This window comes from Thermobia domestica, chromosome 7, assembly GCF_964235325.1.
Source record: "Thermobia domestica chromosome 7, izTheDome1.hap1.1, whole genome shotgun sequence".
Lineage (NCBI taxonomy): Eukaryota > Metazoa > Arthropoda > Insecta > Zygentoma > Lepismatidae > Thermobia > Thermobia domestica.
The window spans coordinates 160,224,803-160,252,063 of record NC_137460.1 but is presented as its reverse complement, the minus strand read 5'-3'; the positions used below and the strand labels follow the sequence as shown (position 1 = coordinate 160,252,063).

General features: G+C 33.5%; 1 protein-coding gene across 1 annotated transcript in view; it reads right to left on the bottom strand.

The window, feature by feature from the left end:
• LOC145689388 (uncharacterized) overlaps positions 1 to 27,261 on the bottom strand; it is a 101,810-nt gene that overhangs the window by 53,444 nt on the left and 21,105 nt on the right. Inside the window, exons 4-8 of the mRNA XM_081763542.1 lie at positions 26,677 to 26,781; positions 21,481 to 21,540; positions 10,395 to 10,508; positions 2,665 to 2,766; positions 1,846 to 1,947 (exon numbers count right to left, since the gene is read on the bottom strand). Of these exons, the coding sequence (XP_081619668.1) occupies positions 1,846 to 1,947; positions 2,665 to 2,766; positions 10,395 to 10,508; positions 21,481 to 21,540; positions 26,677 to 26,781 (483 nt within the window). The remainder of the gene's footprint in view (positions 1 to 1,845; positions 1,948 to 2,664; positions 2,767 to 10,394; positions 10,509 to 21,480; positions 21,541 to 26,676; positions 26,782 to 27,261) is intronic.

The window sequence follows — 27,261 nt, the reverse complement described above, 5'->3', positions numbered from 1 at the left end:
CAAATAGAACTCTTACGGTGTTCTGAGAACATTGTAGAAGATTCAGATAATTGCGACACCGAAGCTTTCATGACTACAAAAAAGAAAAAAAAATAGAAAAAATGTGTGAGTTATTGAAGGATTTCGATTTTGCATTTCTCCGCACGGATATACTATTCAACATTCTTTAAAGTAAAACCTTGGATGTGAAATATTGCATCCAAAGAGTACAAAAGATGGTATCTCAACTTAGAAATGCAAGAAACGATTTTGAAGACTTATAGAAAAGTAGAATTGGATGACAACGGGAACCTTCTAATAAAAGACGTAAAGTAGATGACTCAACAGATTCAGAAATTAAATATGTGCGTATGTTCAATGACATTATTGATACTGTGATTTCAAGATCTCAGTGAGTTACAATTTCTTGAGCTGTTAGATTTAAAGAATTTTCAGTACTTGAAATCTCGATTTCCTGATTGCTTGTTTTTGACCCTTAAATCAATTTACGGTTGTTTTTTTTATTTTATTTTTTTTTTAAATTTTAACAATTTGCGGAGTGAATTAATATAGGTTTACAGACTCTTAGATTTTTCAAATAAAACTGTGACTGAAATTATCCATTTCTTGAAAGAAAGAGGCTTGGTAGAAGAAGCGTTTACAGAAACATATAAATTGTGTTATTTGGTGTCAACAATACTACTCAGGACCTCCACTCTACAGCACACATTCTCTTCGAACCTAGTCCCTTGTGAGAAAAGTCACGGCACGCCACTGGTTCAGGTAGAAGAGTACTATCGGAAAACCAACATGGCCAATTCTAATTGGTAATTTCGTATTAAGTACTTCTGATTTCTTTGTGAAACTAGGAGGTATTTTGTTCTGTTGGAAGATTAAACTTAGGATGCCACGTTTCATCTGCGGCAAACGTCCAAGTATCAAACTTTGATTATTGGACTTCACGTTTGTTCACTCTACCTGACAGATGGAAAGTGACTTAGTCGCTGAATTCTAATGATTCCATGAAACCGTTGGTTTTCATTAGTTTGCATACTGTTACAGAAAGTAAGTTACTTTACTTTGTCGACAGGTTTTAGGATCTGCAACAATTGCAATCGGTGAGTATAAAAATCGGAAACGCAAACTAATGATTTTCCATAGTCGACTAGTCGACTCTGAGGTGTTCAGTTCTTTACTAGCTCTGACGTTGGACTTAATGTGAAAATTGCACGCACGCACGCGCGCACACACACACAACACACATATTATATATATATATATATATATATATATATATATATATATATATATATATATATATATATATATATATATATATATATATATATATATACTTCATTGTTTAACGTATACTGCTATGCGTTTAACGTATAAGTGGACAGCCGAATCATTTTCGTTTAGAGATGCAACCCTTTTCATTAAAATCGAAGTATAATCTATAAATTCTGTGTCCACTGGATTGATTTTCGTCAAGCTTTGTTCAAAAATTACGTTGCAAATAAATAACGAAAGGTGAAGGTGAAAATAGAGAGCACAACATGTTCTGTCTTTATTAGGAACCATCTTCTCATATCGCTCGTAGTGGAAAATTATGAACTACGTGGCAGTTTTACCAACCCCTGAAACCTGAGTTTTTTTTTCATTGTTGCCAATTTTATGTATTGAAGTATCATCAAATGTCAGATATGGGTGTTTCTAAGTGGCAGGATTTTTGTAATAATCCTGTATCTGTTATGGTTATACAACCTGTTTATGTCTTGAAAATCTAATAATTAAAAAAAAAAAAAATACGTATATTGTATTTCGCATGTTTTGCTTAACAGTGTATCATCTGACAACACTTACCTGTAAATTCCTCTGGTTCCTTGGTTATCTTGCGAATATGCACCTCGTCGAGGTTGTCCGAATTGTATACTTTCATTGCCAAGCGGTTCGAACGACTTTTCACTATTAGAAAAATGAGTAAGTAACATTCTATATAAGCTCAGCATTATACAATAACGAGTTCTAAAGCTAAATTTAACTAATTACATTTCCATGGCCAATTTTCGCTCTACGTATTGTCAAGACGATAAAAATCAAGAGACCTGGGACAGCATGCAAATAAATACAAACATCTTACTTAGATATGTCAATATTTTCTTTGTTACTAATCTGAACCTGCATTAAGAGCCTGACATGCTAAAAATAATATAAAATTTACCACTTTTCTTCTGCTTTGTTTTCGTAAGTGAAAGGAGATAATGAAATGTAATTTACCACAATTATAAATAATGTTACTCTATAATAGAAAATATGAACGTGAAGAATTGTCAGTGTTACCATCTATAGAAATTGCAGTGTTGCTAGAACAAAAATTCCCCCAAACTGCCAATTTTATGTATTGGAGTATCATCAAATGTCAGATATGCGTGTTTCTAAGTGGCAAGATTTTTGTGATAATCCTGTATCTGTTATGGTTATACAACCTGCAGTGTTGCTAGAACAAAAATTCCCCCAAAAATGTCAGATATGGGTGTTTCTAAGTGGCAAGATTTTTGTGATAATCCTGTATCTGTTATGGTTATACAACCTGTTTATGTCTTGAAAATCTAATGATAAAAAAAATACGTATATTGTATTTCGCATATTTTGCTTAATAGTGTATCATCTGACAACACTTACCTGTAATTTCCTCTGGTTCCTTGGTTATCTTGCGAATATGCACCTCGTCGAGGTTGTCCGAATTGTATACTTTCATTGCCAAGCGGTTCGAACGACTTTTCACTATTAGAAAAATGAGTAAGTAACATTCTATATAAGCTCAGCATTATACAATAACGAGTTCTAAAGCTAAATTTAACTAATTACATTTCCATGGCCAATTTTCGCTCTACGTATTGTCAAGACGATAAAAATCAAGAGACCTGGGACAGCATACACGTAAATACAAACATCTTACTTAGATATGTTAATATTTTCTTTGTTACTAATCTGAACCTGCATTAAGAGCCTGACATGCTAAAAATAATATAAAATTTACCACTTTTCTTTTGCTTTGTTTTCGTAAGTGAAAGGAGATAATGAAATGTAATTTACCACAATTATAAATAATGTTATTCTATAATAGAAAATATGAACGTGAAGAATTGTCAGTGTTACCATCTATAGAAATTGCAGTGTTGCTAGAACAAAAATTCTCCCAAACTCTAAGTTAAGGCAGCGACCAGAGGAACAAATTCAACCGCATTTCATTACGTATCATGTTTTGGTATCCTGTGAACTACATTTTAAATAATAGTTGTATTAGTTTGTAATAAGGAAAATAGTTTTAACATACAGATATTAAATTAAATAGTAATGTTATATAAAAAGTAGTTCACAGGATACCAAAACAACACGATACGTAATCAAATGCAGTTGAATTCGTTCCTCTGGTTGCTGCCATAACTTACATTTTGGGTGAATTGTTATGGCAACACTGTAATTTCCATGGATGACACCACTGAAAATTCTTTAAGTTCATATTTTCTGTTGTAGAATAACATTATCTATGATTGTGGTAAGTTGCATTTTATTATCTCCTTTCATTTACGAAAAACAAGCAAAAGAAAAATGGTAAATTTTATATTATTTTTAGTAAGTCAGGCTCTTATGAATATATAATAGTTCTTTCTCCGTTCTTTCTTCATATGTTTACTGATTTATTTTATTTTTAAACCTTGGGAACGCTTTTAGAACTGAAGATTAAGTTCAATGGCAATAAGTATATTCTTAAGAGAGTATCAACAACTTTTCAAGGTTAGTATTATCTGAAAATCTATCGCTAATATTGTCTCAAAATACATCTTTAAACGAAAATAGGTACATACACGAAATATACGAACAGTGTTAGCATAATACCTTTTATGTTTGAATGAAATTGTACGCGTTCAAAAATACTATTTCGAGGCAGTAGAATAAACTGTTTTTATATAACCTAATATTTCAATACCACGAAATTTTAGCTTGGAAACTACAAATGTCTGATCTAGGACCTACAGTTCATGTTTTGTAGAACTTCGATACTGGTGTTATCAGGATCTGAATATGCAAATGTGATTTTCAGAGATAAGCGCTTCAATACTTCTTAATATTGGCTACTAACAGAGAAGACAGCGAATATCGATAATTCATACTTGGTATAAGGTTTTCACACGATATGGGATGTAACAATTATTAAAACATACACATCAGTCTCTGTTGCACATGCATTTTTTATATTGAAAATCTGACAATGTCTGAGTGAGTTTTTAACTAAACAAATTAGGAACAAATCACAAATCGATATTATTTTCCCTCTTCATATTAATTTCATCTTCGACTTTTGGGATACATTTTCAGTTTATGACAAGAGATTCAAAAAGCGATAAGATGTGCAAATATTGAAAAAACTCCATTGAGCAATGAATGTTTTTACGTAATATACTGTAAAAACAAAATACAGCAGAAGAAACAAACTATTATGACATCTTTGGAAAATAATTTCAATTAATTACAAATACAAATATGTTCTTTCACGGTAATAGTGTTAATTACGTTAATTGAATTTTGTGAATTGTTTCTAATAATGACATAAAACACGAATACTTATAGTTGAGTAATAATTGACAGCAAGGCAATTATTTCGTATGATAAGAATTAAGAGTGCTTTTGAAAGTGGCTAATTTAAAAACTAAATGCATAATACGTATTAGGGTCTGCTGTTTGAATGGATACACATTTAAACACATTCGAATGCGGTTCTGTAATTTATTTAGTAAAGTCAAATGTTTTCTTAAGATCTTCGTTTCGAATTAACATGAAAAATGCACGTAAACAGCCACCATACAAAGAAAAATGGTAATAGCATAACCAGGATTTATGTGAAACATCACTGAATTTTATGATTTAATTAGCTGAAATATAGTTTTACGCATGGAGAGAACAGGTTTGTTGAAAGTATTTGAACCAGTTTCCCTGCTCCCTCACGATACGTTTTCGTTTTGTTTTAGTTTTCCCGTGGTCCCAAACGCTACTCCTTACTAAATGTGCAAAAGTATTTTCATATTGTGAATGACTGATCTGTTTGCCTATAATCCTTTTCCTATTTAGATTAAAAGGTTATTATGGGCTGACCTAAGCCATCTGAAGGTTATATATAGAGCTTTTCATGGATGCACAAGACCCGAGTTCGATTTCCGATGAGAGCTCATGTGGTTCGAACTCCCGTCTCATATAGCCCCATGGCTGAAAGGGACGTTAAACTCTAAGTCAACTCAACAGTATATAATTTAATATGGGCTAATATCGTCTATTGTCTCATAAGAAATTTGTACTCGAGTTACCCTCCTTTTCCATAGAAAAGGTTCCTCTTGTTTGTAGAGAAATAAACTTTTTGTGAATGAATTCAATAAATAAAACGAATTACTTTTCGTCACACTTGAGGTATGTAAGAAAGTACATCGTACACTTTGTTATATAAAAAACACTGAATAAAGGATTAGTCTTCAGGGTTGGACGAGTTAAATACAAGTGGAAGTTTAAATTGCACGGTCATATAACAATACTAATTGTAATTCTAATTCAAGTATCTTCCATTATGAACTGAACATTTTCCAGAAAAATAGCAAATAAATTTCCGCTTTGCATCACTAACAAAAATACACACATAACTAAGGATGTATGTAACAGATGAGTTATACCTAATAACTGTCTCCACATAGTGAGCTGCATTGAACATATACACTTTGTGAAACATAAAATGTATGTTTAGTGTAACATACAGTCATTACGTAATACGTAATTTCTTTTTTAGTTTTAATATGAATTATCAAATATTAGGTATAATTAAGCTAGACGTATTGTAAGGATAGTTACGAGAGTTTGTAACATCAAAATCACCACTACTGACGATGATTACACGTGCTCCTTTGGTGAGACTAGATAGATAGATAGATAATCTAAAAATAATGTTCCTTGTAGAAGTAGATAACTAACAGATATATATGTAAAAAGATAAGTTAAAATGCATAATTTTAGTTGCTAATCTGTTTTCAAATTTCATGTAATTTTATTTTTTATTAATTATCAGTTTTGTGTGAAAACAGTAACTTCATAACAATTTTTCGAAAGCTGTTAATATTATCCATTAGATTATACATTACTTTTACAAATCACGACAATGCACATTCCATAATATTGGAAATTCTCGTTTTTAATTTTAAGACATTAATTTTGAAACCAATTTGAATTTTAATTGTTACTTTTTTCTAACATTAATTTTTAATCCATTCAATTATTTTCTTTTTTAAATTTTATTCTGTTCATCTTTTCATTAATTTTTCTAACTGCGAATGTAGTTGAGAGAAAATTGGAGGCGGGAGTACAAATTTAATTTCATGTTGCTTCAAATCTCCTCCTAACAATGCATCCCTCCACCTGACTCAAAAACGTTAGTGCTACCACGGCAACCGATTTTTATTTTATTTAAGATTTAGTAATAGCGTGAAAGTGTCTAAAAATGTTGAGTTTAGTTGATTCTGAGCTTAACGTCTCTTTCAGCAGCGAAGCTATATGAGATGGGACCTACTCATTAACGTGAAATCCGAACCACATGAGCTCTCGCCAGAAATCGAACCCGGGTGTCCTACGCCAAAGGCGCCGCTTAGCGACGAAGGAGCTCTGTCTAAATAATAATAATAATAATAATTTGAAACTAGAACTCGTAGTAGAGGACTAGAGTGGAGATGACACTTGTTCTTGGGACACCTAATTAGAGTTGTGAGCAGGATATATTTCAAAATTAAATATTTCAAAAATTGCGACCAATATGGAAAATGCCCAGTCGATTTTCACAGTCAAAGTCACTCCTGGACATATAGCGTAATCGAATAAAGTCACAGTGTGATTCTACGATAGAAAGCGCTTCATCACTTAGACTAATGTGTGATAAGTGGACAAACGTAAGAAGAGAAAGTATCATTAACTTTGTTGTAACCACACACGAGCCAGCTTTTTTTTATAAATCCCTTCCAACTAAAACTGCGAAACAGAATGCTCCATACATTGCTAAAACCATAACTGATGTCACGGAACAAGTCGGGCCTGAAAAGTTCATTGGCATGGTAACTGATAACGCAGCAAATATGAAAGCAGCATGGAGAAAAGTGGAAGAACATGTCACAACTTATGGTTGTGTGGCACATGGTCTGAACTTGCTTATACAGGACATTGTGAAAATAGGCCATCTGAAGCACCCTACTGGCCAAACAAAAAGTGTGATAAACGAGATCAACGGCAGTGCAGTAGTGGATGCAATGTTTAGGGAAAAACAAACAGGAACAAAATTACACATACTATAGCTGTCAGTCGATGGGATTCGCAAGAAATTTCTTTGGGCAGACTGCTGCAAAACAAATCAGCACGAAGTCTGTGTATTGATGAAAAGGCAGAAAAACTAATATCGAAAACAACCAAGGCCCTCATTCTCCAAAATGTCTTCTGGGACAAAATAAGCAATTTTCATAGTTTACTTGTTCCAATAGCAGACTGGATCACTAAAATCGAAAGTGACAAAACTCAGATAAGCAAAGTGTATGAAATATTTTTCGACCTGAGGAAGAAAATCCAGAACACAGTTTCAAGCGTTCCTGTTCTTAAAAGGGAAGAGCAAAACATAATGCAGTTCTTCGAGGACGGTAAGCAAATCTTTGTTAGCGAATATTATAGCTACAAGTTACAGAGGCAAGAACTTGATCACCAAAGAAGAATCGGACGCTCTAGAATATCTGAGTCCGATTTCAAGGCTTTATTCAGATGTTGATGAGACAGATGTTCTGGCTCAATTTGCACAATACAGAATGAAAGAAAATGTCTGGTCGAAGGAATATCTGTGGTCTACTGCGTCAAAGGTGTCTCGTCTAACTTGATGCATTGTTGTGAGCTCACAAAAGTTGCAAGAAAAGTTCTTGGCCTTCCTGCCACATCTACTTCATGTGAAAGCAACTTTAGCACATATGGGAACATCGATACGAAGAAACGCAACCGATTAACAAATGAACGTGCTGCTAAACTGACTTTTGTAAAGCATAACCTGAAGTACACATCATTTAAAAAGATCTGTTAGAGATGAAAAGCCATCTTCCTTTTCTAAGAGGAGTGGACCAAGTCCGAGTCGTAACCAAAATGAGCCAACAGCAGGAACAAGTGGATATTCAGTGACGGAAAGAAAGAAGGAAATTCAAGAACAAATGCACTCAATGTGTGAAGAAGAAACGTACACTTCTATACATTATACTTCTTGTTGGTAACTTAGCCTACTTTAATGAATGAATAAAAAAAAAAAAAAAAAAAAAAAAAAAGAGAGAGAGAGAGAGAGAGAGAGACTGTATTAGCTGCTATTTTTATTTCCACAATACCAGTGTCACATCTGTATTAAAAAACCATAAAAATGAAAAACTTTTCTATGAAATTTCAATTTTGAAAATTTCATGAAATTATGCATCGTTACGCCTAATTCATTACAGAAAGCCACTTCTCACTATGTAGTACGCTTTCACTCTATAGCAATGAACGTTAAAACCTGAAGATGTTGATATCTGCCACTTCCAGTTAGATTAGAGTTGAGATGCTGATATATATTTCCAGAACGCTAATACGAGTAATTTAAAAAAAGAAAGAAAGAAAGAAAGAAAGAAAAAGAAAAAAAATAATAAAAAAAAGCTTCTCAGTATCTCTTATCGTTTCTGTTCTATGTAGATCAATATTAAACCGGAAGTTGTAATAGGTTTCCATCACTTCCAGTTTTAAGATAGAGTTCCAGATGGAGATGACATACACAGTATATTCTTAGAACGATTTATCGATTCCAGGAAATCGCTTTTAGTTCTTTATTACCATTCCTGATCTTCAGTGATCAACGCTAAAACCGGAACGGGTTGAGTTCTATCATTTCTAGTAGATAGACAGTTGATTTCTCTCTACTACTAAACAAAATAAGCTTAGGAAACGTACTTAAAAACTCATCATAATATTAATACTTTAATACTGTTGGAAAACATAACTTACATTCAACGAACACTTACGTCTTCATCACTTTCAGAGATAAAAATTTAAGCTACTGAACATACCACACAATAAAGTTGCCTCCAAATCATAGGTAATAAAAAACTATACGCAGGTGAAATGAATGAATCCTTGAAAACTATATTCAGATGAAATAACAAGTTTAGAATTTCTTGAAGTTTAAGTAAGTAACTAACTGACTATATATATATATATATATATAAAATCAAATTTATATTATTATTCAGTTCAAAATCTCTTGTCGTCGCGAATTCTATCGAGGAATCTGAAGCTTAAAATATACAAAACGACAATCATGCCTGTTGTTCTGTATGGTTGCGAAACATGGTCGCTTACTCTGAGGAAAGAACATAGACTGAAAGTATTTGAGAACAAGATCCTGAGACGAATATTCGGACCCAAGAGGAACGGGAGTGGGGAATGGCGGAAACTTCATAACGAGGAACTACATAATTTATATGGTCTACCCAACATTGTTAGGGTCGTCAAGTCTAGGAGACTTAGGTGGGCGGGTCATGTAGCTAGAATGGAAGAAAATAGAAACGCTTTCAAAGTCTTGACTGGAAGACTAATCGGAAAACGACCATTAGGAAGACCTAGGCGCAGATGGGAAGACAATGTTAGAATGGATCTCGCAGAGATTGGAATACAAAGTAGAAATTGGATGCAGTTAGCTAAGGATAGAAATCAGTGGAGAGCTTTTGTGAACGCGGCATTGAACCTCCGGGTTCCATAGGCCATAGAGTTAGTTTTTATATAGCACAGATACCTAGAAAGCGGAAAAAACTGACTGGAAAGAAGCAGTGCTGCAATATCTCCCTGTCTATGATGGTAGAACTCACAATTTGGGTTATGTCACGTTCTGAAAAATTCTCTCCATTAACACTCTTAACAAATCATAAATCTGCAATATATCTTCTCTCCTGTTTTCAATGTCTGAGACTACGGCTAAAAGAGCCGATGCCTGTACAAAAGTGAAATATGAATTTCCATGAAACAATATTTCAAATAGTGAAATTTTTGAGGTCCTTGTATAACCAATGACTATCAATATGTATCGATACTTAATCAGCTTATGAAGGTAAACTAAAGCTAAAATTACGGATATTTTATTTTATTTTACATCTTTTTTTTTTCCCTTCTAAAAGCAAAACCAATTACTCTCTTCTCTGAGATTTTAATTCGTATTCTATTAACTTATTCTCTGAAAGACAAACAGGAACTACTGACTCCTAGTAACTTCTTTCTATATACTATAATGTGGCTACTTAAACCCTAACATTTACAATTCATATTTATAAGCCACTTACTTTAAGTTGAAGGTAAGCCCAAGATCCACCCTCATTTTCTGTGGATTTGGCGTTGAACTCCCTGTAAAGTATGGCTGTGAGACGACATCTTGTGAATATCCGACAGCACCTTCACTAAAAATGTAAAATAATAATAGTAAGAAAAAAGTTACTTAATAACTTCATGATTAGGTAAAACATATATTTAGTTTTTTTTTCCTTACCTTTAAAAGTTATGAAGGTATAAAAAAATTAAAAAGCTAATGCATACTTAGATTAATTACCGATAATGACAATCATGTCTAACGCTTATTAATGTTTTCCTTGACTAGGTTAAAAATATGCTATAGTTCAAGTCCTGGTGCTCGTATGGATCAACGACATTTAAATAAAATCAGTTCAAACTGTTTTAAATTAACTAAATATTTTCACTCTTTTCTCTCGCAGTAAACAGTTAGAAAGTGAGTTCAACCAGAAATTTTTCAGTTTTCAGGAATTGTTTTTATTATAAATGTATAGTTACACTCCGAGGCGAAGGAAGACAGTGATAAGGAACGAAACAGTGGAATGAGGAAAGCGACAGGAAGCAGAAGATCCTCGAGAAAACGCACGACCACGGTGTTTGTTCATCACAAAACACTTGTGACAAGAGCTGCATCGAACCGCGAACACCACGCAGCATAGATAGATGCACTATCGCGGAGGCACTGCATCCCAGATATCACATAGTTACCAATGTATCTGTTTAATAAAAAAAAAATAAAAAAAAATAAAAAAAAGATTAGACAAAAGTAGATAAATAATATTGGAAGTGATTATGTTTGTGACTTCATAACTATTGAACCACCCGACCGATCTTTATGAAATTTTCTACATACATGAGGTTCGGGCCTCGGATGGTTTCTATCGTATCACTTTGACGGTGCAACTTAGAAGACGGGAAGAGGAAGATGTTTAAAAATGATCGAAAATTACTGATATTAGTTCGAATCCAAAGTTTTCTGGGTCGCTGAGATAAACAGTGGCACTTCCGATGCCGTTTAAATCCAAATTCAGTCCCACAACGGGAGGAGGAGGGAGGAATATATATATATATATATATATATATATATATATATATATATAATCTACAACACACAAATGATTGAAAATAACCGACATTAGTGCCGAATCCATAGTTTTCGAGGTCGCTGAGACGAACAGTGATACTTCTGATGCCGCTGAAATCCAAATGCAATACGGGTATACGGGTATCCTGCTAGTACAAAATAATAATGAACATATCTGTAATAATACTGAAAGTAATCTATTTATATAGCAGCATTAGAAGAAAAAAATGAAATGAAATCTTTGAGTTTTACGTCCCACGCTTATGGCGGTAAGGCTAAAGGAGACGGTGATTATGAGAAATGAGTGAAATGGTGGAATGAAGAAAGTGGGAGAAAACGGGAGAACCCCGAGAAAACCCACGAGCACGGTGTTTGTCCACCACAAAGTCCACACGGCGCGAGCTGGGATCGAACCAGGGACCCCAAGCACCGGAGGTGAACGCTCTACCACTGAGCCACCGCGGCATTAGAAGATAAACAGCCACACGAAAGTAATACAAATAACGGAAATGAATGAAACAGTATTTTAAATTTAATGGACCACAGTTATGCCCTTGACTGAAAGAACTGATAAAATAAGAATAATGGGATAAAATGGGAAAAGTCCGAAGAAACCCATGGACCACGTGATCACATTAAATGAGATCTAACCAAACACCCATCACACTACAATCAAGCTTTCTACCTTTATCTACCGTACCCTCATTACACACATGAATTACAAATAAGAGTAATATTACTAGTATTATTACTAACTAAAATTTGTAACATTTTGGGCAGTGATACTGTTAAATAGAGCTAACTATTAGAATATTCAAGTCAATTGTTTCTGGTTGAAATCTTTGTTCCTGCAAACAGCAGCGGCTAGTAAAGAAAAAATTGCATACTTCTCTCATCATTTAAAAAAAGAAAGAAAGAAACTACGAATTAACAAAATAAATGGAAATTATTACGGAAACTTCGTCTTGTTAACAGAAAACCATCTCTAATACTTCCTGATGAACTGCGTATCCCAAATATATAAACAATTATTTTATAAATTTTGTTTACTTGAATATTCAAACCCAAAGGAAAAGGGGAATGGTGGAAACTTCATAACGAGGAACTACATAATTTATATGGTTTACCAAACATTGTTAGGGTCGTCAAATCTAGGAGACTCAGGTGGGAAGCTCATGTAGCCACAATGGAAGAAAGTAGGAACGCTTTCAAAGTTTAACTGGAAGATCAATCGGTAAACGACCATTTGGAAGACCTAGGAGCACATGGGAGGAGAATATTAAGATGGATCTCCCAGAAAATAGGAATACAAAGTAGAAGCGACATCCAATTGACTAAGGATAGAAGTCAGGGGAGAGCTTTTGTGAATGCGACATTGAACCTTCTGGTTCCATACGCCATAGAGTTACAGGATGTCCAATATACAATGCAACCTGGAGTTCGGGATAATATAACTTTTGAACCTGAAGCGATACACAATTAACGGTTATACCAAAATAAAGCTTTGTTCATGCACATATTTTTAAACTAGGAAGCAACGATTAAATACACTAGGAAACACACAGTGTTGCCAAATGTAGCCGAAGGTGTAAATCAATTCTTTTGCAAAACATATAAATTGACTCATAACTCATACGTATGGATGTTCTGTCATTAATTTTCAGTTTATTTAGTTGGAGTAGCTTGAAACTATGAGACAGAAAAAAGAATTTTTGACTTCCACCGATAACTAATCGGGTGAGGCCTCTGTAAGAAGGAGCTAGGAAAATCGTAGTTTTCATAAATTAACACTCTGAATTGGCAACATTGCTGGCGTTTCAGTGCATCAAAAGGTGTGTTAAGGATCTGTTTACATTATTCAATTTCTAAAAACAATGAAAAAGAAACTTTGAAATTATCATAAAACTTTTACTTACATGCACCCGACAACACTGCTACTACCGCGTCATGAGTTATCTGCTTTACAACAGATGCTGGCAATACCCCCTGTTTTGATTCAAAACACTGGTTCACACGTTTCAGTATGTTGGCAGCAATTTTACGAAGAGTATAAATCTTTATATTCTCAATGGCACTGCGAATGTTCGTTTCCAGGGCTTGTATAGTTCGAGAATTGTTCTTGTATATCTTTTAAGTAGCCCCATAGAAGTGAATAGCAGTGTTGTCGGGTGCATGTAAGTAGAAGTTTTATCATAGTAATTTCAAAGTTTCTTTTTCATTGTTTTCAGGAATTGCATAACGTAGACAGATCTTTAACACACCTTTTTGATGCACTGGAACATCAGCAGGGTTGCCAATTCAGAGTGCTAATTTATGAAAACTACGATTTTCCTAGTTTCTCCTTACAGAGGCCTCATCCGATTAGTTGTCGGTGGAAATGAAAAATTCTTTTTTCTGCCCCATAGTTTCCAAGCTACTCCAACTATACAAACTGAATATTAACGACAGAACATCCACACGTATCAGTTATGAGTCGATTTATATGTTAAAAAAAAAAAAAAAAACCTTCGGCTATATCTGGCAACACTGTGTGGTTCCCAGTGTACTTTAATCGTTGCTTCTTAGTTTAAAAATATGTGCATGAACAAAGCTTTATTTTAGTATAACCATTATTTGTATATAGCTTCAGGTTCAAAAGTTCTACTATTCCAAAACTGGGTTGCATTGTATATTGGATGCCCTGTAGTTAATTAGTTACTATTTCATATACAATACGTTTGTCAGTGTCCTGAAACTATTCTCGACGAACTCAGGAAAGTTGATTATCTAGTTACTCGATTTATACCTGAAAAAGAACCAAAAATCCAGGAAAAAGAAACCTTTCCAATTACATCCAGAAAATGAAGCAGACGTCGTGAGGGAAGCACTAAATAGCATGAAGTCTAGTGCATCTTGTTTTGAATTCCCTTAACTCATATTCTCAATTTTTCCTTAGTAAAAGAATGCTTTCTCAGTGTTTGGAAAAAAACTGGAAAGTACTATCACTGCGCAAGAAGTCTTAAGTAAAATCTGCAAATGATCTTCGTCCAGTAAGTATTTTACCAGTAATATTAAAAATGTAAAAAAAAAAAAAAAAAAAAAAAAAAAAAAAAAAGAGAGAGAGAGATAGTTTCAACACAGACGACGACGATGAAGATGATGATGATGTCAATGAAGATAACGATGACGATGAAGAGGAAAAAGATAATGATGATGATATAATTCCTACTGTTACGTCAGCGTGCATTTTGTAACTAATTCAGTACTGTTAGTGCAATGATTTAAGTTACCGATGAGATACTCCATGCTTTTGATTGCACTCAGGTAGTAATTTCAGTCTTGTTAGGTCTAAGACTTTTAAAGTTTTAAATCATAAGCTGCTGTTGGCTAAATTTAGATGTTATAACCTATTTGATACTGCTGTTCATCATCACAGGTATTCTGCCTTTATTGGCAGGTCACTTGCCGCAGCTGAGAAGCTTCCATGTTCCACGGTCCTCCGCTAACCTTTTCGTCTTCGCGTATGATCTTTCTGTTTTAATATCATCCATTAATTGTAGTCTCCTTCGCCCCCTCCCTCTCTTTCCCGCCACCATACCCTCTAAGACGTCCTTCATGATACAATCTCTTCTTAGGCAATGTCCCAACCAGTTTCTCTTTCTCTTCCTAATAATATCTAAAAGTGTTCTTTTCTCACCCACCATTTCTAACACTCTCTCATTCGTTTTCCGCTCGACCCAACTAATTCTTTCCATTCTTCTCCACACCCACATTTCGAAGGCTTCCAGTCGATTTTCGTCACCTTTACGTAATGTCCACGTTTCCGCCCCATACAGTACAACACTCCACACGAAGCATTTTATGAGTCTTTTTCTCAACTCTTTGTTCAAGGTCCCACAAAACACTTTTCTTTCTTTTAAAGGCTTCTTTCACCATTCCTATCCTTGCTTTTATTTCACGTTCGCATTTCATGTCATTACTAAGAATACTACCCAGGTATCGAAAACTACTCACTTGTTCTATTTTCTCCCCTCCTATTTTTATATTTGACACAGACCCCTTCGTTCCATTCACCATGGCTTTTGTCTTTTTAACATTTATTTTCATCCCATATTCTTCAAAGCCCTTCCTCATTTTTTCTAACATTTTATTGATTTATTTTCAGATTCTGCAACAAGCGCCATATCGTCTGCAAATCTTATACATCTAATCATTCTACCTCCTACCGAAATGCCATCATCATCATGTAGGCTCTTTTTCACTATCTCTTCTAGATAGACATTAAACAGTGTTGGCGAGAGGCAGCATCCTTGTCGAACTCCCCTTCCAATTGCACTCTCTTCCGTCAGTTCTTCCCCTATCCTAACACTTACTTGTTGGTTCATGTATAAGTTTCTTAAGAGTCTTCTATCTTTCCATTCCAACCCTATCTTTGTTAGAATTCCCAATTCACGCGGTCAAAAGTCTTTTCCAGATCAATAAATACAACATACACCTCTTCCCTTTTTCTATAAATCTTTCACCGATCACCCTTAATAATCCAATAGCATCTCTTGTGCCCTTGCCTCTTCTGAACCCGAACTGCTCTTCCTCAACATCTTTATTTGTTCTTTCATATAACCTCCTGTTCAGTATTCGGAGCAGAATTTTAGCTGCATGAGATATGAGACTAATAATTCTATAATCCTCACATCTCTTTGGGTTCGATTTCTTAGCCATCGGTATCATGATCGTTTTCAGAAAGTCTCTTGGCCATTCTCCTGTTTCATATATTTCATTGCATAGTCGCCACAATTCTTTCTTTCCCTTGTCTCCTATATTTTTAATGAATTCGATTGGTATGTTATCTATTCCTGTTGCCTTTCCATTCCTAATCTCGGATATAGCCTTTTCAAACTCATCCCTAAGAATACTAAAATCTTTATCATCCTCGCCTACTTCATTTTCCACTTCAACATTTAGGCTACACAGTCTATCCCTACTCTCATATAAGTCTTCAACGTATTCTTTCCACCTTCCTATGACCTCATTTTTCTCGCTGACTACCTTCCCATTCTTATTTTCTACTGCCATCATAATACCTCCTTGTTTCCTCCGAAATTCCATAGATTTCACCTCCTTGTACATTTCCTCATATTTCCCAACTCTTTCTAATTCTTCTATGTCCTCGCATTTTCTTTTGTAAAACTCTTCCCTCGCTCTCTGTTTCTCTTCGTAATTCATTATTTAACTTTCTGTACATCTTTCTGCCCTCTTCTGTATCAACCTGTTTCCACATCTTCCTCTCCCTCATTTTCTGCAACATCTGCTCTGTAACCCATGGTTTCTTAGCAGTTTTGTGTTCGCGGTAACCTACTGCTTCTTCTGCAGCCTGCTGTAAGCAACGTTTAATATGTTCCCACCGTGCGTTACTACCTGCGCCTATCCTTTCCTCGTTTGAACATTTTTCTTCGAATTTTTCAGCGAAAAGATTTCTTATTTCCTCGTTTTTCAACTTTTCAGTAATCAACACTTTGTTACCTACTTTTCTTCTGCCTACATTTTTCAGTTGAATATCTACTTCGGCCAGCACAAGATTATGATCAGAAAAAATATCAGCCCCGAGAAGGGTATTCGCGTTCTTTAAGCTATTCCGATACCTTTCCTGAATCATAACATAGTCTATCTGATATCTTCCGCCGTATATTGGTGATTTCCATGTATATCTTCTTCTTTTGTGCTGATTGAACCAAGTGTTCCCAATTACTAGTGAATTCTGTCTACAGAAATTCACCAGTCCCTCTCCCCTTTCATTTCTTTCGCCTAAACCATATTTGCCTACGATACTACCTTCCTGTTTTTCTCCCACAACTGCATTGAAATCTCCCATTAGAATTATGCATGCACCCTTCTTCTCCCTATCTATAATTTCTTCTATTTTCTCATAATTTTCCTCTACTTCTTCATTTGCATGCGAAGTCGTCGGTGCATATGTCTGTATCACCACTAGATCCTTCGTTTTCCCTTTAAGTCTTAACATCATAACTCTATCATCAATAAAATCTACTTTCACTACCTTCTCCTTTAAGCGCTTTCCAAGAATTATTCCTACGCCATTATGACCGCCCTTTTCATTACCTGAGTAAAACATTCTATATCCTTCGCTGTTCAATACCCCATTACCTTCCCATCTAACTTCACAAACGCCTACCAAATCTAAATTATTTTGTTTCATTTCTTCTTTAAGATTTTCTAATTTTCCTCCCTGTAACATAGTACGTATGTTCCATGTCCCTATCCTAAACCTTTTGCTCTTCCTTGTCTTTCTTTCTCTGTTTGTCTTCCCCCCATTATTACTTTCTCGTCCAATAGTCCTTCCCAAGCCATCCCCCTCCCGGAGATCCGAATGGGGGGATATTTTACCTCCGGAACTACATTTTGACCTGCGAAAGACCATTGTTCATATGTTTTCTTTTTGCTGCCAGCAAACTAGGGAAAATAGAGTGGTGGTTTCCCGTTGCCTTCCACCCCGCAGTATCCCAGCCGTTAAAGTCACTCTGACCACGCCTGGGACTAATGTCCAAGTTGCCGTACCAATCACTATGATTTCCGCCAACTTGGCTACTGGAGAACTGCTGCCTTCTCCCAGAACACTCTTCGTCTGGCTACTCCATTTAGACCAATTCGGTAGGGGTGGCCCTTCTGGTAGTGAACTACCACCGACACAGCTCTAAATTTCACTGTAGCACGCAATCCTCCCCACCCGACACAAGTGTCTTCGTAAAGGTGGTGTTTATCGGGGAGGGATACTGCTGTTAGTGATTTCAATCTTACTCATCGTGTAACACAGCAACAAGCGTTCATCTATATCCGAGCCATTTACTGTTAACAAGGGAATGCCTCAGTGATCTATTTTAGGTGCATTGGTGTTTTTCCTATATACTTCTGATCTCATAACTACTATTAAGCAGTTTCTCCATTGTTATACACATGAAACACAGCTATTTATTACTTCATCGCCACACACTATTACACAAATAACTGAGCTTCTAAATAGAAATAGTATCTCTATCTCAGTGTGTCGATGTCATTATCAACTCTTCCAAATGTTCATATAGTATCCTAGGAACAGCACAACAATTGAACAAAATCAATGTACCAGTTATAAGGATAAAAATTGTGTATTCGTACATTTCCCATTCCACTAATGTGAAAACTTTGAGATTCCTGTTAGATAAGGAACTAAATTGGAATAAGCATATTTCTAATCAGTGTAATAAAGCAATTACTCTACTACGTCACCTCTACAAAGTAAAAAATTACTCAACCTAATTAATGTACTTATTCAACCTTTGTTCGACTATTGTAATGCAGTATTTAGAGAATCTCTTTCGGCTTACAAATCTAAAAGTATTAAAAAAACATAACGCATTCAGCTTGCTTTCAAATCTAAAAAACAAAAAAATATCTACCCTGAATACCAGTAATTGTTTCGCAAAATAAATTAATAATAATAATAATAATAATAATAATAATAATAATAATAATAATAATAATAATAATAAGAAGAAGAAGAAGAAGAAGAAGAAGAAGATCATCCCATGAAGAAATTAGGGATAGGGACAAGTGCTAACAATTACTCACATATTATTGACATTTTTACTGTTGATTTTCTTTCTATTCAGAGGAAATACATTACCTATCACTTGCTATATTTTTTTTCTATTTTGCATGTATTGTTTTGTATTCGTTCATCTTTATTTAATTTTACTGTCTTACGTGTATGATTTATTATTATGCCTGTATTTTTTATTCTACTTATTTCTATTCTGTATGTTTTACTCAATTTATCTCTGTATCTTTTTATTCTTACGCTTTACGATCTTGATTTTTACGCATGCTTTCTTTTTGTATTGTTAACTCATATATTATTAACTTTTGGAAATTGTAATTGCACCCTGTGTCTGTAATTTCATATTATTATTATTATTATTATTATTATTATTATTATTATTATTATTATTATTATTATTATTATTATTATTATTATTATTATTATTATTATTATTATTATTATTATTATTATTATTATTTGAATATTGCCAAAACTATCCTCTACTTATCCCGAGAGTTGGAAAACTGTTCTTGTTTCTCCTATCCATAAGGTGAATGGGAAAAATTATATGGATTATAGACCAATTTCTATTATAGGAACATTACCTAAAATTTTTGATAAACTTGTATATAATTATCTCTAAAACCATGTTTCTCCAGAAATTATGGATCAACAGCATGGCTTCATGAAAAATTGATCTACCTTGTCTAATTTAACATGCTTTATGTATGATATTATTCCTCCTGTAAAAACCCAATGACAAGTAGATGTAATATATTTTGATTTTTCTAAGGCCTTCGACAAATTTCCTCATGCTATATCAATCAACAAACTTAATTCATATAACTTATCACCAATTTTTATTAGATGGTTGATCTCATATTTAACTTGTAGAAGATTTAAGATATAAAGGTCATATTTCCGAAATACACAATATTTTTTCTGGTGTACCCCAGGGATCCAATTTAGGTCCACTTCTGATTCTTTTGTTTGTGAATGATTTCAGAGAAAATATTGTCAATTTCTTATGTATGCTGATGATTTGAAGATTTATCGTACTAGCAATAATGTTTGTGATTGTGCTAAATTACAAGATAATATTAATACCATTGACAATTGGTCAAAGATGAATGCTTTACCGTTGAATCTTAACAAAACATGTTTGGTATCTTTTACCTTAAAAACTAATCCTGTTTATTATAACTACGTGGTTGATAATGTTTTGGTCAAAAGCTTGTCTCCGTTAAGGATCTGGGTGTTACTTTTGATGCCAAATTGTTATTCAATAAACATTTGGAATGCATAATTTACAGAGCGAGAAGAAACTTAGGAATCATAAAAAGAATTTCTAAAGATTTTTCCTCTATGAAAACCTGCTTAATTTTATACTATGCTAATGTTAGAAGTCAACTTGAATATTGTACTAGTATTTGGAATAAAAGAACCCAGTATTTTTAAAGGGATATCGAAGTAGTTCAAAATTTGTTTCTCTTATGGTTAAAATGGAAATTCAAATTTCTCTCAGAAAAAACTCATGAAATTAAGCACCATCTTGGTCTATTAAAACTATCTGAACGAAGAACTTTATTTGACATCAAACTACTCCATAATATTTTTGTCTGGCAGTTAGTCTTGGTGTTCCTAACATGGCTAGAAGAAACTTCAAAATTTTAAAATACAATCCGAATTTTAGTGATGCGCCGATATATAAATGTTTGTTAAATGCCGACAACTATTTGCATGTCATTGATTTTTTACACCTGATTTTCCTTCTATCCAAAGAAAGTTTACTTACCACTTTTTTTTTGCATGTTTTAATTATATTGGTTCTATTTATCTTATCACTGTCTGTGCATGCTTCTTTTTTTCTTTCTTTATAATTTGAATGTAATTTTAGTTGTATTTTACGTAATATGTTATGCTGCTATTCTATGTATTCTTTTTTCCTTAATTTAATATTATTGTATGTATGGTTCTTTTATTAAGTACTGTATTTGGAATTGTACATGGCCTATTACTTTGTAATTTCCGATAAATAAAAAATAAAATATTATTAAGTGGGTTTGTTGTTGATAAAATTTATATATACACTGGTTGAACCAAGCCCGCATTCAACAGTAAAGGTTAGAGCACGGAAAGTAAATTCAGGGAACGTAACATGTATCTTTCTGATCATTATCCACAATAATCTCTATGGATAATGAAAATTTCGGGAAACCTTTCCGCTTTGACTCTCCCCATTTGTAGGCCTGGTTTGATTCAGTTTTATTTAAACATCTTGGTGAACATGAACCTAGGCATCCACTTTGTCTTTCATAGCCAGCATAAATGTATGCAGGATACGTTATCTTTCACGCTCATCTCAAATAGACTTCCGTAATAATGCATAAGTTTATGTATCTAAAACAACTAAGAAAACACTTACCTGTTCAGATCCTCTCGTGATTTCCAGTTTTTCTTAACAGCACCGCCACCAACACCACCCCTGAATTTAAAAACACAACACAAATAATTAATTTTAATTTAGAATCACGAAGAATTGATTTGCATTTTCTTTCGAAATAAAATATGGAATTATATATTTGTTCAGTGATAAATTAATTAACGTGCTTTGTATTAGCAAAGAGAAAAATGTTAGGATAGCAACTAAGTGATATTTTAAAGCTTACTGCAAACAACCACTCTAAGAATTATATATTCTTCCCATCTTAACCATACAATCCTCGAATGTGTAACATTCATCAATATACGATTAGAAAACATGTAGCTTTTCGACGGAAGAAACATTAGTAATGCAGAAAACATTGATATACAGTGAAACTTACCTATGTTGACAACCATCGAACTTAAGATAGATGGCCAACTTACACGAAATATAATACGTATTTTGACCCAAAAACTGTTTTATTCTGTAATGTAACCGCTTCTAATGCAGAAATGAATTATTATCTACTTATTTGTTGGTATTTGATAAATAATATTTAATAAAAACTATTTGAACAATATAAAACACCTTATGTAACAAATATGAACAGTATTATTGCGGAAACAGCTTGATGAACAATCTTATCAATCAACTTTTGCTCCTCTAAATTCTTAAGAATCATTCAAAAAATAATGTTTCAGCTAACTGTCAACATTTTCAAGACTAAGGTAAGCAACAGTATTTAGATAGCGATAGAAGTACTGAAAAATAAAAACATCTCGTTATTTCACAGAATACACATAATAAATCCTTCTGCTTCACTGGTTGGTGACGAAGTGTCAGCGATGTTATTCCAACTTTTGTCCAGACTGCCCACGCTCAAATTTAAGTTTGGTCCCCTCGTTTGAATGGTTAAAAAAAGAAAAAAAAGAAAGAAAGAAAGAAAAAAACTTGTATGCTCGTTTCTTTACGAATGATGGAAATTTTTTTTTGATCAATTTTACTTTATCTACAGTATGTTATGCTTCCAGTCTTTCAAATGCTTTGAAAGGTACGATGTTGGGACATCACTGTATTTGATATTTCGAATATATTCTTTCGTCCTAGTGGCTGAGTTCCTCTTTGTCATGCCTATATACGTGTCTTGGTATGTGCATGAAATTTGACTTAAGCTGATTGTTGAAGAAACTCTTATAACCTGTTAAGTTTTTCTCCATGTTCTTTGAGGCCACTACTGCTATATTAAAATTATGCTTCCCGAAAACTTTATTTATTTTTCTTTCTTTTTTGAAACCTAATGAAATAAAAGTATGGCTATCCATTTTTTGGATCATCATTTGTTTTACTGGTGTCCGTTTTGAGCGATATTGCGACCTGATGTAGCTACTTTCGCGAAATGTCAATCTTGAAACCATTTTCCTTTCGAATGTTTAATAATAAATTGATTACAGTTGTTTTGTCGTTATCATTAGAACAAAGAATTAAGGCTTTACGCAAGAAATTCTTCCAAATATTAGAGTTTTTTTTTCTCTGACTTTTCATGTATGTACTGGGTGCCCGTTCTACACTTCCGGTAAAGTATATAGTTGATAATAGTGGGATTATCAAACAGGCCACATCGCTTGTGATTGTGAATAATATCAAGTTGGTGTTCTTCGCTGTGGATATGTACGCCTAAATTTCCTTATCTTTGGTCAAAGACTGTACTCAGGTTTTATTAACAAAACATAAATCCCCTTGATTAAAATAGGCGAAGTACTTAACTTCTTGGAGTGTCTGATAAGGTTTCTTGATTTCTGAGTAAAATTTACACACAGACGGATGTATTAGCTATGAGATCCCTTATCCGCTTTCTTGGTAAATGTTCTGAATCATTTTGAAGCCCAAATTTTAAAATCTCCGGAGTTACAATACAAAATACTACAGTTTTGTGGATTACATTATTTTTATATAAAGATGCTTAGTTAAAATTTCTGTATAACGGTCTTAAGTTATATAAAGTTGTTACAAAGGAAACTGAAACAAACATATTTTCTGAAGATCACCATACATAGAAAATGAAACAAATTCCACACCAAGGTTTACCGGAAGGATACAGCATGCACCCAATACATAAATCCGAAGTTGAAAAATTCAAACAAAAGATAATGTTTGGAAGAAATTCTTTCGTAGAGCCTTAATTCTTCATTCATATGATAAAGTTTTTTAAGGACAACGGTTTACTGAAGTGGTTACATTAGATCGCAATATCACCCAAAACGGACACCATTTAAACAAATGATAATTCAAGAAATGGATAGGCATATCTTTATTTTATTCGGTTTCTGAGAAATTATGAAAAGTTTCCAGGAAGTATAATATTAATATAGCAGTGGTGGCCCAAAAGAACATCAAGAAAAACTTATCAGGTTGTAAAGGTTTCTTTACTAATCCGCTCGAGTCCGCATGTGTCGAATTTCAAGGATAGGTCAAGACACTTTATAAGTATGGTCATCAACTACTGAATAATAATAATAATAATAATAATAATAATAATAATAATAATAATAATAATAATAATAATAATAATAATAATAATAATAATAATAATAATAATAAATAATAATAATAATAAAGACGAAGGATTTAAGATGTGTATTCTCTGGAGGATTATTTTTTTTTAATGTAAAATTTAATTTCCATACTCCTATCCTACCTATATACTGTTCTTTACCTTAGCCTAAATACTGACACTTGATAGTGAAAATTTCGCTATGCTATTAGCTTTGTACTTTTTATTATTTTATCGATGACATAGATCCAGATATCGCAATTAACTCCAGTAAAGATTAAAACATGAAAAATATCTCACCCGCCTTAGAAGAGGGCCACCAAAGGTGACTCTGTTGGATATTAGGAAACAATTGCTAATTTGTGTTGACCAGCAGGGAGTGGAACGAGAAACAAATGCACTAGTCCTGTTATATCTCTTTTGTTTCTTTTTAAGACTGAGTCCGATCGTCATTTGTCAATTTCTTGTGTGCTCCTAAATGGAAAAGTAGTCGAACATAAACAAAGGACACCATAGCTAAATAAATCCATCTGGAGACCAATAGAGCATGAATGGGAAACCTTGGTGGCAACAATCTTTTCCGTACATGCCGAGAACAGACATAAAAGCAATAAACAGTACCACCGCTTATGTTTTTGGAAAAGTTACTTTCAAGGTTTAAGTTTTTCCCTTTCTCCCATGGGTTTATTGACCTCCCGAAACATACAACAGTACAATATATTTTGAAAGGGTTTCTAAGAAATGAAGATCGCGTAGGTGTCCAATATACAAAACTGAATTCAACATTACTAGCATAGAAAAAGTTGATTTAATCCTGCCAAGTCTAAATTAGACAGGTGACCAACATTCAGAGTAATAATTAGTACAAGTATTCAGGGAAAAAATGCAGGTTCTACAAGAATGGAGCCAAGTTACTTAAGTGGCCAACTTAAAGAAATGGCCAAGGTGACAAGCCTCGTATATGGCTCACGGAGCGTCATATTTACTGGAACCGGTGAATTCACTTTTATATGAGTACTTCGAAAATTATCGGGGGGAAAAAACTAACATAAATATTTCGATAACTATCGACTGATACTAGGACCGAAATTCCAAAACTCCATTTCATAATGGTCCGCGAGTATTTCGGAAATTATTTTTCTTCAGGTTTTTGTTAGTTTTTACTGTGATACGTTTGATTATTTTTGTTCTGGATTTCAGTACGTTTTTCAGTCTTGGGAAGATGAAAACACTGATAGTATATTTACTTTTAAAAACAGTTCGTTAGGTTTAGTGGTATGTCATTTAACACCCTGCATGAAGCAAGATAATTTATACGTTTACTTAAGTATGTTAATTTTGTGATCTTTTTAAATGAATAATTCTTAAAAATGTAAATCAAAATCATTCAGATCTGCTGTTTCACAACACACAAAATATTAAAATCTCATATTATACATCTTAGTGAAAACTCTTTTATGATTTGCACTTCTACATTTGTGAAAAACCACATTAAAAAAAAAAAAAAAAAAAAAGCAACTCTTACTAAGGGTTATACTGTAATAGCATTATTTAATATTTAAAATATATATATATATATATTTCACATTCTCCACAAGAAATCCTACATTATAAGGGTATAATCTATTGGATGAATTAGTGAATGAACGAAATTACACACACAGGCAAAATTTGATAAACAGAGGCCAGAGAAAGCAAATAAGCAACAAACAACAAAACTGATCATACTACTGGTGGCTCTATATTGTATTGGGTCTCTCTTACAGTTAGAGCATGCACTCAGCAAATTGAAACTGGAACTCGAGTTTGTGTAAGACTATCGAACTGATTTCCCTGTCTTGTTCTAACATTGTTCTCACACGCCACTGTATTGCATAAAAATGAAAAACTAAAATGAAGTTTCATCGGTTGTAAAACGGTGGTGATTTGATTTGAGTTACGCATTCCTTTCAACAGCGAGGCTATATGAGATGTGGACCTATAGCTAAACGTGCGATCCGAATTACATGACCACATTCTGGGAATCTCATCCAGTCTACGATATCGTGGTATAGAGTTTAAATTGTAATATAGGAAATTGCCTTTTCTTCTGAGAGAGATGAGAGATTTTCCGTGTTGACTCCTGTAAGTTAACAGTTACGGATTTAAATTACTACGCATAATCCTATGTATAACAACCTTCTACATTCTAACACAGCGGCACTGATACGTTTGACTCGTGCTGAGAGCACGACTCAATGTTGGATATACATATATTATTTTAAAATTTCACATGTCTATAATTTCAAGAACTTAAATTGTTTATTTTTTGTTACTTGTACATTCACAAACTAAACAGGGCCACACATCTTGACAATAGCTTTGAAACGAGTCAACCATTTTTAATAAACTTTCTTTGGCATAGAGAGAACGTAACTTTGTACAATAATGAAAATTATAATCTAACTGGCAAATTCCGGTGGCAAGTACTGTCAAAAGAGCATGTAGGATGTCTGTACATATACTTGCTGATAACTGTATAGATTCAACTATGATATGACATATACTATTGAATTTGACAGAACTTTGTGTAATTGAGCTTAATCAAGAATAACCTGTATTAAAACGCAAAGTATGGATCTCCAATTGCTCTGAACTAAACTTACCTTCCTCTTCCTCTGTTACCTCTTCCCCTCTGAAATCTTCCTCTTCCTCTATCATAACCTCCCCTATGAGAACTTGATATTCCTTCAGCGTCGTCTTGACCGAAGCTGAAAATAAATAAATTTAACACTCTTGTAGCTCACGGAGTTCAAATCAACAAGTTTGCGTTAGTGCACAGATATAAAAAGGCATAAAACAAAACCTAAATCCGAACTTTGTAAATTAAAACAAAACGATCGAAAAATAAATTATAGATTCTGAAAGAAATATTAAAATATTCCCATACTATGTTTCTATGACACAATTCCAAGATAACCTTAAAGTGTTAACAAAATAGACTTTCTGGGAAAAAGCACTTTGAAAATTCAAAATTTATTAGATAAATATTTATAAAATGAGTTATAAACTACACTAAAAAGAAAAAGCTCAACTGTTTATTAATAGATTTGCTATTTATTTATTAATAGATTAAAGCTATTTATTAATAACATACAGCAAACATACAATATTTGTAATGAAAGATGTAACGAATGTTTAATTTCCTACTTCTTGGTAAATTAATACGAGAAATGTTTTGTGGTTCTAAT